At 37.2% G+C, this 16,262-nt stretch overlaps 1 protein-coding gene across 1 annotated transcript in view; it reads left to right on the top strand.

The window, feature by feature from the left end:
* Positions 1-13,303, top strand: part of LOC307164979 (uncharacterized protein) — a 36,067-nt gene extending 22,764 nt beyond the window's left edge. The window contains exon 2 of the mRNA XM_079882231.1: positions 5,564-13,303. Within this exon, the coding sequence (XP_079738357.1) occupies positions 5,575-6,600 (1,026 nt within the window). The 5' untranslated portion in view covers positions 5,564-5,574 and the 3' untranslated portion in view covers positions 6,601-13,303. The remainder of the gene's footprint in view (positions 1-5,563) is intronic.
* The last annotated feature ends 2,959 nt before the right edge of the window (positions 13,304-16,262 follow it).

The following is a 16,262-nucleotide window of genomic DNA, read 5'->3' as shown; positions in this document are numbered from 1 at the left end:
GTGGTGACAAAAAAAAAATGGAATTCAAGTTGATTTTTCAAACCGTTCTCTAAACGCATGAACAGACGTAACGCTGGTGCGTATTTTTTCCCGTACCCATGTTAGCAGGTCAGAGCTTTCACACACTGCACACGGTTGCAGTCCGTCGATCCGTTCCAGGAGCGGTGCGTATACAGCAGTGCAGAGATCGTTTCCGCACCGAGTCTATTTCTGCTGTGCTGCAAACGCTGAATTAAAGTGACAGCGCATGTTTCATGGTCAAAATGAACACAGATTGACCTGAAAATGTAGTAATTTCATCTGAAAATGTAGTAAAAAATCATCTTTTGGAAACTGAACTTAATGCCTTAATTTAAAAAATTAGGAAAAATCCTACCTTTAAGGACACCAATTTTCTTTGTGAATGAATAATGTATCGTAAATAAATAAATGTTCTTCCTTAAAATACAGGGTGCATAAGTGAGTACACCCCTATGTTAAATTCCCATAGAGGCAGGCAGATTTTTATTTTTAAGTATTTTTTTTATATTTTTTTTAGGATACTATGCATCCTGATAAAGTTCCCTTGGCCTTTGGAATTAAAATAGCCCCACATCATCACATAGCCTTCACCATACCTAGAGATGGGCATGGTTTTATTTCAGATAGCCTAATAGCTAGTTTGATTTGCATTGAGAGATGATCTTATGGAAAGTACTCCATGCCAATCTCTAGGTATGGTGAAGGCTATGTGATGATGTGGGGCTATTTTAATTCCAAAGGCCAAGGGAACTTTATCAGGATGCATAGTATCCTGGATCCATGAAGTAACTGGCCTTTAAAAATAAAAATCTGCCTGCCTCTATGGGAATTTAACATAGGGGTGTCCAAACTTATGCACCCTGTATTTTAAGGAAGAACATTTATTTATGATACATTATTCATTCACAAAGAAAATTGGTGTCCTTAAAGGTTGGATTTTTCCTAATTTTTTAAATTAAGGCATTAAGTTCAATTTCCAAAAGATGATTTTTTATTCCTCTTTTTAGTCAACTTTAGCATGGGTGTATTCACTTATGCATTGCACTGTATGTGTGAAACAGACGTTAAGCTGTATCTTTACAACGCTTTATCGTATTCAGACATAACTTGGTACATGTCATCACAAGCATGATCTGAGGCTACTGAAGGAGCCTGAGAAGTTTCGGAAAATCCTTGCTAAGTCCAACGATACCAAACATGCTAGGTTTTGCCTTACGGTTTGTGTAGCGTTGTGATTTAGCGCTTAAACAGCTTTTGCCAATATCTTCGAAACTGTTTAACAAATCGAGACGAAACCACCGTCAGAAGTTTGGAAACATAGGTCGATAGCTTAACGCCAATGCCCAAATGCGAAAACATTGATAGTAAGGGGTAGTAAAATTCAATCAAAGTCATGTGTCAGTCATTTTTTACGTGTTTTTTCATATAAATGTCTATAACTCTGAAGCGAATTGAGATATTTTCACCAAAATTGACACAGATGTATGGACTCACTCTGAGGACACATAAAAAAAATGGTGGGACTGAGCCTCTTGGTGGCGCTATAATAGAATAAAACATGAAATTCTCATTGACTTCAATACAGTATTGTGATATAATATACTATACTATACTTTATAAACTCATCAACGTAACATTGCGAAATTTCGTATGAGTCATCGGCACCATGCTTTGAAGGTACTCAAAAAGTTTCAGGGCAGTGTCACCTTGTGAAAAGTTATAACAAAATTTCCAAAAAGGCTAATAACTCTTGAATACATCTGGCTATTGAAATGCCACTGGTCTTAAAGGGGGGGGTGAAATGCTATTTCATGCATACTGAGTTTTTTACGCTGGTAAAGAGTTGGATTCCATTGCTAAACATGGACAATGTTTCAAAAACTAAGTTGTTCCAAAAATACTCCTTCCGGTTTGTCACAAGTTTCGGAAAGTTTTTTTCGAGTATGGCTCTGTCTTACGTAAGATAGAGCGGAATTTCCTTATATGGGTCCTAAGGGCACTTCTCCGGTAAGATCGCGGGCGCGCGCGCACTCGTAGACCAGAGCAAGAGAGCGAAAGCAGTTCGCCATCAGCGCCCTGCCCGGCTTTTGGGAAGTCAGTGTCACCAAAGAAGTGTGTTTTTGGTTGCCAGGGCAAGACAACCCTGCACAGATTCCCAAAGAACCCAGCGTTAAGGAGCCCGTGGATGGAGTTTGTTTTCCTGAGCATAAACGGAGTTGTGATAGACTGTTGTTCCCTGCATTTCGACGATGATTGTTTAATAAACAAAGCCCAGATCGGCGGATTTGCAGATCGTCTATTGCTTAAGGATCGAGCAGTCACAATGATAAAGGTTCGCGGTCGTGCGTGGGAACGGTGAGTAAAACTGTTGAACAAATGTCTCTGTGTGTTGTTAGCTCGGCGCGTTAGCACAGCTTTAGCTTCGCCCACACGGTCCGCCCCCAGCCGCTCGTTTTTTTCCGGAAAGACTCGGTACAGCCAATCTTTCAATTAAAAATCTAATAAAACAAAAGACTTTTTGGAGATATGAAAGATGCAACACTACTCTATAGGTACTCAAGATTAACAGGAGATTGAGTGAAAATGAGCATTTAACCCCCCCTTTAATAGATTCCCTGGGTCAAGCCGAGAACATAGATACCAAGTTTTCCTTATTTGGCCGAACTTCCTGTCCGCCCTTCTTGATTTTCATTCAATATCTACTTTTTCAAACTCCTCCTAGACCTTTTGTCCAATTTTCACCAAAATCAAATCGTATCATCTCCAGACCATGCCGACTAAAAGTTATGGATTTCGTGTCGATAGACGAAACCGTTTTCGTATAGCGCAGCAGCAAAGTTGAGGCATGATGCCGAAAGCACTATTCAGGCTTTATCTCTGCAATGCCTTGACATATTGACACCAAACTTTATATGTGTCATTGTCACTTTACTCTGACCACATCACATAAGTTTAGTAACTGCGCCACCTATTGGTCGAAAGTGATAATTAAATCATATTTTTAATTAAAGTTCATATGATTTTTTCAGCCATTTCGTCTAAAATCCTCTTTAAATGTCTTTAATTGCTCATTGTTGCAGTTGGTCTGACACTTTCAGCCATGTTGGCATGTCTTTTCGTCTTGTTCTTCTTGGACCCGGTAATTGCTGCTTGCAGCTATATTCGAACTTTAAACTTCTATCCAAGTATTTCTTTGATAATTTTACCTATTGCATCACAGAAATAATGATACTATGAGGTTAAAGTCTGTTTGTGTTTTGTTTTGTGAAGCTGTTTTATGACATCTCTCTCTGGGTCAGCGGCAGCACCAACTCAGATTTGAATGTTGCGATATGTTGCTGTATGGAAACCTCTTCAATTATAATAATCTACTGTTAGCATGGACCATACAGCAGCAACAACAATAATAGTTACATTAATATTATTAATAACACATGAAGCAACAAAATAGGCTATCTAGGCGATTTAATTACACGTTAAGCATTGTCGAATACACTCAAATGAGATCGATATGTACAAATTGCTGCACATTCGTTGAATTCTGAATTTTACACACATAAGTTGAAAGCAATTTGTTTGTGGATAGTAAAACATGTCTGCAACATTTATCAAGTTCACGGATAATTGTGGGTGCATTTATTAATCATAATAAAGTATAGGCTACTACAAAAAAAAATCAGATTAGTCCAGAATATGAACGCAACACGTTTAATTTCACGTTAAGCATTTTCCTCCCATAGAAAAACATTATAAGAATGCTAAAATTTGGCTTAATGTATATTACAATGTCCTCCTTATTATGTCGAAATAACATGTTATTATTAATGTCGAAATCAACAATCAAATATTTCAGTATGGTGGCTAAATCAGGCTTTGGGACATTTTTACTAGAGTAAAATGGGTGCTCAGTCTATATTATTGTAGATGTAGTCTAAAGCCCTATTTGGACAGTAAGTCAGGGGCGGTTTCTTCATTAGGGCGATTGGGCGACGCACCACCAAAGTGTCAAAGGGACTTTTTCAATCACATTCACAATCGCATTCAACCACAGAGTTACGCTAGCCGTCACTGTAATCTGCCTCTGTAATCAGAGAATGTCTAGTCCAATCAGCGCCATGTCACGTTCTGTGGAGTACCGCCTCTTTTTGGGCGATTTCACTCTGGCTGAGAATCGCCCAGAGTGTTCCCATATTGCCATAGACTTACATTCAAAGATGTTTTTTTTCGAACTGCAGGCACTGCAATGCATTCTCTATGGGTTCCGGGAGGGCTCGCACTAACGTGCTTACGTCATCATACGTACCCTTAACTTGTGCAGCGATTGGTGGGAACAAACATACACTATTAAAAATCTTTAAGATTAAGTGACAAATAATATTTGAAAACAATTTTGAATTTGAACAACAAGAAAATATGAAACACTACTTTAATATCTTTATCAAATGTGATAAAAAAAAAAATAAAATAAAAAAAAAGAGAGCGAGAGCGAGAGAGACTGTTGGGACATCTCGCGAGTTGAGGCCAGTTGAACTTGAACAACGTCATTGTTGCGAACGCAGTTAATTCTATCGTGTCATTAAAAGAAATAACATTCAGCCGTCGTAGTTATCAGGATAAATTGGTTCAGCATCGCTAGACGAGGTGTTTGAGGAGCACTTGAAAACTGCCACCGTCTTTAAAGGTACATCAAATAGTGAATAGTGTAAATAGTGAGTATGTGCAGGGTTCGTACGGGTGCTTGAAATCCTTGAAAGTGATTGAATTTGGATGTGTTTAAGGTTTGAAAAGTGCTTAAATTTTGGATAAAATGCTTGAAAATGTAACTATATTTCTGTCACAACAAATATTTATCTGACGGAATATTTCGTTTAATAAATGTAGCCCTTCAGATTCAGAGCGATTTGCGCTACGCTGGCCAGAGCAAGTAACGTTAGCGTAAATAGTGAGTTATGTGATTTCAGTTGTTTCTTATTGAATTGAAATTGGAGTAAACATTTTTGGAAATTCGCATCCTGGCTGGGCTTTGTTTGAATTGATTTGGACTTGCTGCTGAATTGTTAACACTCATATAGAAACAAACAAGGAGATTTATTGTAAGAGTCACTTTATTTTTCATTAATATTAAAGTAGTGAAGTTGCCTTTACATGCTTAAGCTGTTGATTTATCCATTGCATGGGTGGACCGAATCCTTATCAATCATCCAAACACTTGCCCCCCCTGAGAGATTTTGCAGGAGCCGCCACTGCAGTAAGTGTTTCTCACGGGGTCGTAATTAGGTAATTTAGGTCCAAAAAGAGGACGTATGGTCACCCTACTGTTTTTTTGACAAACACCAAGGTCATGTGGTAATTTAATTAACGTCCAAATCCACATCTCTTTTTTTTTTTTTAGTTTACAAAAAGAGATTAATTCAAAATTCACTTTTAATTCCTTTTTGAATGTAAAAAAAAAAAAAAAAAAAAAAAAAAAAAGCTAGGTGAATCGATTTTTTTTCTCTCAGCCCTAGTGGAGATTGAATGTTTGGTTTATTCTGTGTTGCAGGTTCAGGCACGATGAGCGGCATTATTCCCAAGAGCAAAGCAAAAGGCATTGACATCTGTGCAAACTTCCACCGCGATTATATAATCCGCTCTGATCTCGGCTGCTTTATGGAGACAGTTGATGTAAACGGAAATGCTGGAACCTCTATTTTCAGTCTGCACCCTGCCTGCAAAGATGGAGACCACTACATTCGTGATATGAACTACTTTTACATCATCAAGGGCAATTCCTACCGCAGAGTCACCAGCCTGGAGACAGACAGCGGTGCCAAAGTTTTCAGCCTTCATCCCAACCTCCGGGGCGGAGACCACTACCTTGCAACCTTGGACGTTTACAGTGTCAAAAACTATTTTTACATCATCTTCCAAGAAAAGGGCACTTATCGAAGAACAAAAAACTTGAATGAAGACTCCGAAGGTGTAGAATACAAGCTCCATCCCAACCTCAGAAACGGCCTCTATTACTGGGGCAAATATATGGCTGGCTGCATCTCATTCCTCAAGCCAGCCTCAGAGTGGGGATACGAGTACTACACCAGTAGAGACTTAAGCGAAGACAATTGCATTTGTGTCTATTCTGTTCATCCTGCTATTCTTAACTTCCTTCCTGGTGGGCTGTCAGTAACTAAAGGCCCAGTCTGTGGCACGTGGGAAAAGATTAAATATTTATTTAATGACAAAAAATCACCATCAAAATATGAAAACAGAATCAATAAAAAGGTTGGATACAATAAGGAGAAGATGTCTGAGATCACACACAACTGGAAGATAGCCACGTCAGTCACAGCTGAAACTGGAGATCTTGCCAAGCTAATTGCGAAGGTTCAGTTCTCCTTTTCTGCAGAATATGGAGGTTCACACGTCAACACTGAAAAAGAAAGCTGGAACGAACTGACTGAAGTGGAAGAAACACTCTCATTTGAGCTGGAGCCGAAAGAGTCTGTATATCTGTGGCAGTACAGACTGGGTATCGGTAAAGAACCAGTGTTGTTCTGCCGGGATATAAAGATAACAAATGATCCAAACCCTGCCGACTGAAGTCCCACTGCCACCCGCTCAATCATGAAAACATACCAGGATGGTTTAACTCCAAGGATAACCAAGTGCTTCAGTTAAATACCTTAATTATAACTTCTCAAGCAACTATTTAGATATCTGCATGCACTGCTTATAACAAGGCTGTAATTGTTTATTATAGATTATTGATTTAGATTATTTAGTTACAGATGATGTAACTACAAATTACAACACTATTCAACAACTATCTTTATGATTAAAAGAAACTTATAGAGAATACTACCTTAAAATCTCACACATGTAACCTAACCTCAAATCTTTCAGTATGGTGGCTAAATCAGGCTTTGGGACATTTTTACTAGAGTAAAATGTGTGCTCAGTCTATATTACTGTAGATGTAGTCTAAAGCCCTATTCGGACAGTAAGTGTTTCTCATGGGGTCGTATGGAGTGTGTGTGTGTGTGTGTGTGGTGTGGGCGGCGGGGGGTGAATGCAACAACAAATACTTGACAAATGCATCCACAACCTTGCAAATATGTTATTGTACCTTAATACATAAAGTAATACATCCTTTCCATTCACATTTTGGCCCGCTATTTTTAGGGAAAAATATTTTAGCTTTTAACACCTTTTACATAACACTGTTTCTTTTCAGGGCCATAGTTTAAAATAAAATAAAATCTACAGCACTATTTAAGTACAAATGTATTTCTGTCCTCCTGATGCTCCTGATTAAGATGCAGTTTAACCAATCTTTGCGTTACGCACATGACCCACTGGCGGGACCTAAAGCTAAGCAAAAACGGCGACTAAAAAAGCAAAAGCCGAATCCCGGACATTTTGGCCAATTTAGAAAAATCCCGGCCAGACGCATTTTTTTAGGTCTAAAAAGAGGACGTATGGTCACCCTACTGTTTTTGACAAACACTAAGGTCGTGTCCACTGCAGAGCACCGTACAATAACTGTTCGTATGCATGTAAAAGATCTAGCGTAGGCTATTACTGTATTACTGAAATGCTGTAAAGCATTTACAAGAACAATATTTCATCACCGCTCAAAAAGAAGAAAAGCACATAAACATTTGAAATGGTTCGTTATTATGGCAGCAATTATATAGACTACCTTAAAAAATAAACTTTACCTCATGTAATTTTGTATTTAGGCCCTACTTGGCATCTGACAGACAATCATGCGACTGACCACGTGAGCTGTGAGTTCCCGGGTTCAAAGGATCACAAAACTCGCTCTTCCATCGTCAATAAATCGGCATCCGAATGCATGAGTTTTATCACTGAGGTGACATGCACATTTATTTTTATGGACGTCCACATGAGAAACAATAACCGTCCGGATAGGGCTATAGTGTATCTGAAGTCGGCTGAAGTGTTTGATTCACCAGTCGTAAAATGCGCTGCATTCTGAACTCATGCATTTGGTGTAAACATGTAATCAAAAGCTTTTTGTTTTTCACATATTTCACTTTATACAATACAATTTTGGTTTTAATTTTTATTTTTATTTTTATTTTATTTTTTTTATTATACACACTTATTTACAAAACAATTTACAAAATCTCTCATTGGGAGACATATATGCAGAACATACTTAAACACAATTAAATGGAACAAAATTTCGATAAAGAAAATAAGTACAAATAAATGCAAAATAAAATAAATTAAGCAAAGGCACTTCAGTCTATAAGGCATGTCAAAGTTGTTCACATACATATATTGTCCACAGTCTTCACCTATTCTTAAAATAAAGTTACATGGAAGCTTTACAAGTTACAATGACAAATATTTTGAGACATCTTCACATAGAGAGTAAATGTTATCACTGGAATCTTTCAGATGTTTCAAAGAAGCAAAGTATTCCCTCAGTTCAATTTTAAACACCATTAGGGATGGATTTTTGTATTGCCATTTACATTTATGAATATGGTATTTACCCATAATTGTTGTGATATTATACAATCTAAAAAATTCCTTCGGAAGGTTTTCATTACCAAAAAGAATTTGCTCTAACTTTAATTGTGTAATTCCCTCCATTTTTGTTCCCAACCAATTCATGACATCTTGCCAGAATATTTTTATCACTGAACAAGAGAAAAACAAATGTTCAATAGTTTCATCTTCCTGGGAACAGAACACACATGGCTCCACTTCAAAACCAAATCTCTTTTTAAGCATAGCTGCTGCTGGATAATATCCATTTATAATTTTGAATTGCATTTCTTTGATTTTAGGAGGTATAGGCCATTTCATGAATTTGATGTGTTTATTTGTTATTTTGTCATCATAATGCCTTATTTTTATATTTTGGTCAAAATCATGAAATAGTTTACATTTTAATATTTTGCTAATACAATTATTATTACATTTTTTGGTATTTAGGGGAATTTGGTCTAGTTGCAGTTTAGGCAAATTTATTGGACTTTTGGAATAGTGTAAATAGTTTTGTATCATCTTTAATAGGGCTATTGGTATTGCTTTACATACCTTATTATAATCCCTTATTAAACTTTGTATATTAAATTTCATTTTAAAATCTGTAAACCTAAGAAAATTACCTTGTTCATCTAATATATCTGTGATGAAAATGATTCCCTTTTCAAACCAATTTCTGAAAAAAAGTGTTTTTCTACTTATTGTTATCACTCTGTTGTTCCACAAAGTGGAGCCATGTGGTGTAAAATTATGAGTAAATACCATCTTCCAGTAATGAAGAACTTGTTTATGATATTCAGACAGTTTTACTGGCAATTTGGATACCTCGAAATCGCACTTTAAGAGAAACTCTAAGCCTCCCACTTTATCAAAAATATTTTTGGGAATATGATACCATAGAGAATCAGGTTTATCTAAAAAGGCTTTTACCCAGTTAACTCTAAAAGCTCCAACCATAGCTTCAAAATCAATTGTTTTTAACCCCCCTTTATTATAGTCCTTTACAAGTTGTGATTTTTTGATGTAGTGCGTTTTATTCCGCCAGATGAATTGGTAAATTATAGTATTTGCTTTTCTTATGTTTTGTGAACTAATATAGAGAGAATAGCTTGGGTAAATTAATTTAGAAATCCCTTCTGATTTTGACAATATGTTACGTCCTAAAATAGTTAAGTCTCTTGTTAACCAATGATTTAGGTTTCTTTTTATTTCTTCAAATTTCTCTGTGATATTTTTGGATTCTCTTGTTACCAAGTTTTTAGATATATGAATGCCCAAGTATTTAACATCCTTCTTAACTGGAATCATCTCCATGTCTGTCTCAGTGCAATTATACAAGGGTAAAATTTCACATTTTTTTAGATTGAGGCAAAGACCTGATGCCCTTGAAAAAACAGAAATCACATTTAAAGCCTTCTGAAGAATTGATTTGTCCTTTAGAAATATCACTGTATCGTCAGCAAATTGGCTTATTTTCAATTCAGTGTCACAAACTTTTATCCCTTCAAGGTCTTTATTATTTACTACAAAATAGGCCAAAAGCTGCGTACAGAGAATGAATAATTTTGGTGAAAGTGGGCACCCTTGTCTTATTCCACAAGAGACATTAATTCTTGGGGTGATTTCTGATTGAAGTGAAATATAACTATATATTTGGTCATAAAACATTCTGATTACCCTACAAAAGTTGTTGCCAAACCCAAAAAGTTGAAGCGATTTCAGTAAAAAGTCATGCTCGATAGAATCAAATGCCTTGAAAAAATCAATAAACAATATTAGGCTTTCTGTGTTAATAAGGCTCTGGTAATCTAACATGTCCATAATTAGTCTCACATTGTTATAAATATGTCTACCTTTAATAAAAGCTGACTGAAATTCGTCTATTAAATTGTTCAAGACATATTTTACTCTGTTAGCATATACCAAAGCTAGTAGTTTATAATCATTGCAAAGTAGAGTTATAGGTCTCCAATTATCTAATAATAATAAGTCTTTATTGGGTTTGGGCAACAAGGTTATCAGACCAGTTTTCATTGTAGGGGATAACTGACCATTTTTTATACAATCGAGATACGCGTTAAATAATAAATTTTTAATATCTGTCCAAAAAGTCTTAAAAAATTCTATAGATAAACCATCAATGCCCGGTGATTTACCGTTTTTCATTTGTTTTAAAGCTATTTCAATCTCTGTTAAGGTTACATCTCTTTCTAATGAAAATTTGTCTTCATCTGTTAGTTTTGTTACATTTTCATTTACACTATTCATAAAGGCATCACAATTGTCACTCTGAAATTTTTTCTTATATAAGTTGCTATAGAATTGACATACTTCCTCTGTTATTTTATTTGTGTCTTGAATGATATTTCCATTTTGGTTTAATTTTGTTATACATTTTTTGGTCTGTCTCCGTTTTTCAAGGCTATAAAAATATGATGAGTTTTTTTCCCCCTGCTCAATCCATTTGGCTTTTGATCTAACAAAGGCGCCTTTTGCCTTCTCCAAGTATATAACATCTAGTTGGTTCTGAAGCATGTGTAACTCTTGTGTCTCTTCTACAGTTATGTTAGGTTTTCCACATAATAAACTTATCTTTTCAACTATTTCCTTTTGTTTACGTTTACGGTTGTCGGCTATTTTCTTTCCAGTTTCAATTGCTTGTTGCTTTACTCGAAATTTAAACCACTCCCATTTACTTATATCTGACAAATCCATGTCATTTGTTTCAAGACATATTATTCTAATCTGGCTACTGAATTCTTCGTGCAGCCAAAAGGTATTGTTGAATTTCCAAATATTGTTTGATTTTTGTTTTTGTTTGACTATTGAGAGTGACAAACCAATAAGACAATGGTCCGTAAGAGGAGATGATTGCATATCACATTTTTGTGTAAGATTAGTAATATTTGGAGACACAAGCCAATAATCTAACCTTGAGCATAGGTTAGCATCTGCTGGGCTTATCCATGTAAATGGCATTTTATTAGGGTGTGTCACTCTCCAATAATCTACCAAGTTATTGGATAAACAAAAATTATGTAACATGTCATTATATTCTGGTTGTAACCCCTTGGGAGGTTTTCTATCAAGCCAGGAATTAGGTGCTATATTAAAATCACCTCCAATTATTATGCTATCTGTACCATAAGTTGCACTCCATTCCCCGATAGCTTGAGTTAACTTTAACATCATATTTCTATTGAGAGATCTATTGTTGTACCCATATACATTAATCAAAATCATTCTAAAATCAAATATTTCCACTACAACCATTAGCCAGTGACCTGCTTCATCACTTTTATAATCAATAACTTTCCCTATAAACCTAAAAAATAAAATCATCACTCCTGCAGAATGAGAAGTTCCATGTGAATACAAAATATTGTCTCCCCATTGTTGCTTCCAGAATATTTCATCGTCCTTGTTAGAATGTGTCTCTTGTAACAAAATAAGGTTGGCTTTGACTTCCTTACAAAATAAAAAAATGGCCTTACGCTTAATGTTATTTTTTAAACCTCGAACATTTAAAGAACTAAAAACAATAGACATACAAATGAAACAAAATATACGCGGCTCTTAAATGCGCTTAAAAAAGGATATAAAGCAGGAATGAACAATCTGTCATAGATTTCAACTTTGACATTGACAGTAACAGTCCCCTTACTCAAACTTTTTGAATCAAGGTGATGCCATTATACTTAACCTGTGAAAGGTGCCTCCACTCTTTTTCCGTCTATAATAGCATAACCTTCCTTCAAGTAAGCTTTCTTCCCGTTGCGTCTGGCCTCCTGTACCGTCGGATACAGCTTTGCCCGGGCTCCACGATCTTCTTTTGACCAGTCCTGTCTGAATTGGACATGCAGCTCCTTGCAGACTCTGGCCTCCCTCGACCTCCTCCAGATCTCGTCCCTCGTCGTCCGCATACCAAACTGCATGATGATCGGTCGTGGTCTCATGTTAAAGGCGGGATCATCTTTCTTTCCCAGACGATGGACAGTGTCAACCTTGTCTCGTAGTTTCTCCACTGAAATCGGAATCACTCTCGTGAGTATACCGATCACCATCTCTCTTGTATCCTCGTTTTCCTTCTCCGGTAGCCCGATCAATTTGAGATTCCATCGTCTTCCGTATCGCTCGATTTCTCGACATCTTTCCTTCAGCTCCTTGTTTTCTTTTGTCAGACTATCCACTTGCACGTTGAGTTTAATTATTTCATTTTTATTTTCTGTCACCTCTTTTTCGTTATTTTGGATGCGCTGTTCAAAATTTTCAAACTTTCTTTCAAACGCGTCCAGTCTTTCCTCAAATCTTTGTGACAGAGTGTGAATAGCATCATATATGCTTTCCATGCTTACTTCTTTTGATTCATCTCTCCTCTTCAGTTTTTTTGGATTTGGACTCTGTAATGGGGTGTGGTCGCTCAGAGGTTTTGCCATCTTCATCTCTTCTTCTACAAATTCGTCAAAACATGCCTCACGTATCCCATCCACGCTGCAGTCATGTTCGTTGAGGCTAACTTGTTCCTGAGTGTTAGCCATTTTTTTCTCGTGTATTATTTTGTGCGTCTTTTCAAAAAAGTGTCTCACAATAGTCTTTTAAGAGTGTTGTTTACCTCACAATGGCTTGAGGGGTGACTGTTATTCAAAATTAACTGTTTTGGATGTCAAAATCACTTTTTCTGTCGGACCCTGCAACTTTTACGACTGCTCACTCCGCCATCTTGCTCCTCCCCCCCATTTTGGTTTTAATATGTTAAATAAAGCTGGATACTGCTTTTAAAGTCTTGGTGTTTTATTTATTTTTTTTTCTACCAAAGAAAACATTGTTGTGGTGTATGTTTGACAAATCTCTACTCCCAGTTATAACTCTATATTTACAGTAGGCATAATTGTTATTGTGTATGCAGCATGAGTCAAACACTGTTCGTGAAGATTAATACGTACGTAGTCAGATTAATGAATGAAATACAACTGTTCACGAACAGAAGATTGTATTTGACTCATGCTGCATACACATACGCAATAACAATTATGACTACTGTAAATATAGTTATAACTCCGATTAGAGTTGTTTGCATAAAATGCACTGTGAACATTCACATGTTTGCCCTGTGATAGGCTGCCTACAATTTATCTCCATAATATATACCATACTATTTTCTCTGCGCATATATTTTTTACTTACTTACATCAATCATTATCACATATTTTACATTTACATTTTTAACTGTAGGTACCACAAACAATTTAATATGGGCAAGTTTGTGTATATTTTACACGTAGTAGCCTACAATACTGTAGCCTGTGCTGCATTTAAACACCAGACAGAGACAGATAATGATTTATTAAACAGGTGGTCTTTACTCATCTCACTTGCACAAAATAAATGCTGTAATAGAAAGCATAGAAACGCACAGGTGAAATACACTTAAAATTATATGCATTTAAAAATTTGGTCGGGTTGAAGCATCCCTCCGGATCTTCTGTATCCACTCAGCCCGTCTCGCGGCGTCAACGGGGAATGCATGAAAGCTGACTTCTCTGTTATAACGTGACGACATGGTACATAACGGCACACAACAATGAAGTGCTGAGGCTGTGACCCTCTGAAAGGCAAGTCACCTTGAATCCTAAAAACACTCATTGTGAAAAATATCGCTGTGTTGATGGAACTTGGTCGCTGTTGTCTCTCGCTATCGCTGTCAAATCACCGGAAGTACTGGCCCACACACTCAAGTTCGAAACGTCAACGGTCGCCATTTTGTGCACGGAGCGAATAGCCTACTATACCACACCGGGTGTGTGAGAGGGAAATCTAGTTCAAAGAGGTTTAATATAGTTCGGGAGAGGGATCCCTCTAGTGGCGAGCAGAAGTTGGAAGAGAACAGGGGCCGGTTGCACCAGCTGTGCGTAAGTTATAACTTAGCCTAGTTTTGACGTAAATGGACACTAAGTTACGACTTACGCACTTCTAAATATTTTTGCGTTGCACCATTAAACTTAGTTGAAGCGTAACTCTACGTTTAAACTAAATATTTACGGCAGCCTCCGATCAGGAGTAGCGGATGGAATAAAATATCAGACAGACTGAACTGCATCAATAAGCTATTCTTTTACCTGACAGACTTCAATTCTTTAGACATATATGATTATGCTGACATTTACACTCGCTTACATTTTAAGAGAGAGAACATTATGTGAAAAGATTACTTTGTTAGAGGCTATCTTTAACACGAACCCATTCTAAACAACCCGACGCTGTGTGCATCGGTCCATGTGCATGTCAAATATCAGTCATAATCAATAAACGTAATTTCTTATGCTTTTTGTATCAATATTTATTTATTGATCCTTATTCATTTCATTTCAAATACAGTTTCTGAATGTTACATATAAAAACACTTATGCTATTCAAGTATCGTATTTAATGGAAACTTATTTTTACCGTTAGTAACATGAGGTAAAATAATGAAGGATAAACTGAAATTCACAGAATCTCAACACAACTTCTGCTCACGTATTTGAAGGCTGCTATTGGATAACCGAGGCTAAACGTCATATTATGCGACTACACATTACTTTACGGAGAGCTTACGACCTACTAGCTACGTTCTGCCTTACGAACAAATGGTGCAACGGAATAAAGTTCAGAGTTAGTTACAAACTAGCTAGTAGTTACTAAGCCTCTAGTGTGGACTTTACGTTCCAATTTAAGAAAGAACTTACGAACGGCTGGTGCAACCCGACCCAGAAGCAGAAGAGCCACGGGAGTCTCGTTTGACAGATTTTCAGGATGAGCCCATTTATTTATTCTTTTGCTCTTTATTGCGAGCTTTAATCAGATTGCATGAGAATATTTGGACCTGGTCTGACAAAGCGATTTATCACACATTCAACAACTGTTGCAACTATTAAAATTTTTAGCATTTATTGTTATAATGTCTCATCTGGATATTAAAACCCTCAAGTTTCTTCAATAATAATCCCAATATTATTTATTTTTACAATTATGTACCTAGTGAGTTCCTCTATAGGGGAGAGTGGGGTAAAGTGAGACATTTTTTACATTCGTTCCCCTCTAATACCCCTTTTCCACCAACAAGACCCGGGTGCTGGTTCAGAGCCAGAGCCAGAGCTGGTTCAGAGTTGGTTCGACTGACGAGCTTACTAAGAACCGGTTTGCCTTTCCACCGGCTAGAGAGCCACAACAGAGCCAGATCTTACGTCACTGTATACGTCTCATGTTGCCCAGCAACCGCTAGTGCGGTAGCGCTAAACACAAACACGCCAGGCTTGTTCGAGATGCATCGGCTTCTCGCAGATCGATCGCCGCATGACATCAAAGCACTGCGATAGCGATCTAAAAGCACAAGGAGTCGTATGCTCTCCAAACACTCCCGCAGCTCCGATCGGTCCTCGCGGCTCCGATGCATCTCGAACAAGCCATCAACAATAACGGACGTTGCAATACTATGGATGCTCATGGGTTTGCAAAAATACATCGGAATCCAATGCGTTCGTGCAGCTCGCCGTAACTTACATAGACGGATATTATAATCGAGCTGCTATTAGCTCGACTAGCTGCTATTTAAAAATGGCGGTCACAAGTTTCTATTCGTCTTGTTGGTCACGGTAACCCCGCCCCCAGCCCCTGACGCAAGCGGTTCTTTCTTGGCTCCGTTCTAGACCCTGCAATGATTTGGTGCTACTTAAGAACCAGTTTTACTGGTTCGGAGC

The sequence above is a fragment of the Squalius cephalus genome (genome assembly GCF_949319135.1).
Source record: "Squalius cephalus genome assembly, chromosome: 9".
Classification (NCBI taxonomy): Eukaryota; Metazoa; Chordata; class Actinopteri; order Cypriniformes; family Leuciscidae; genus Squalius; species Squalius cephalus.
The sequence above is the reverse complement of the archived record's forward strand: the minus strand, read 5'-3'. Positions and strand labels throughout refer to the sequence as shown.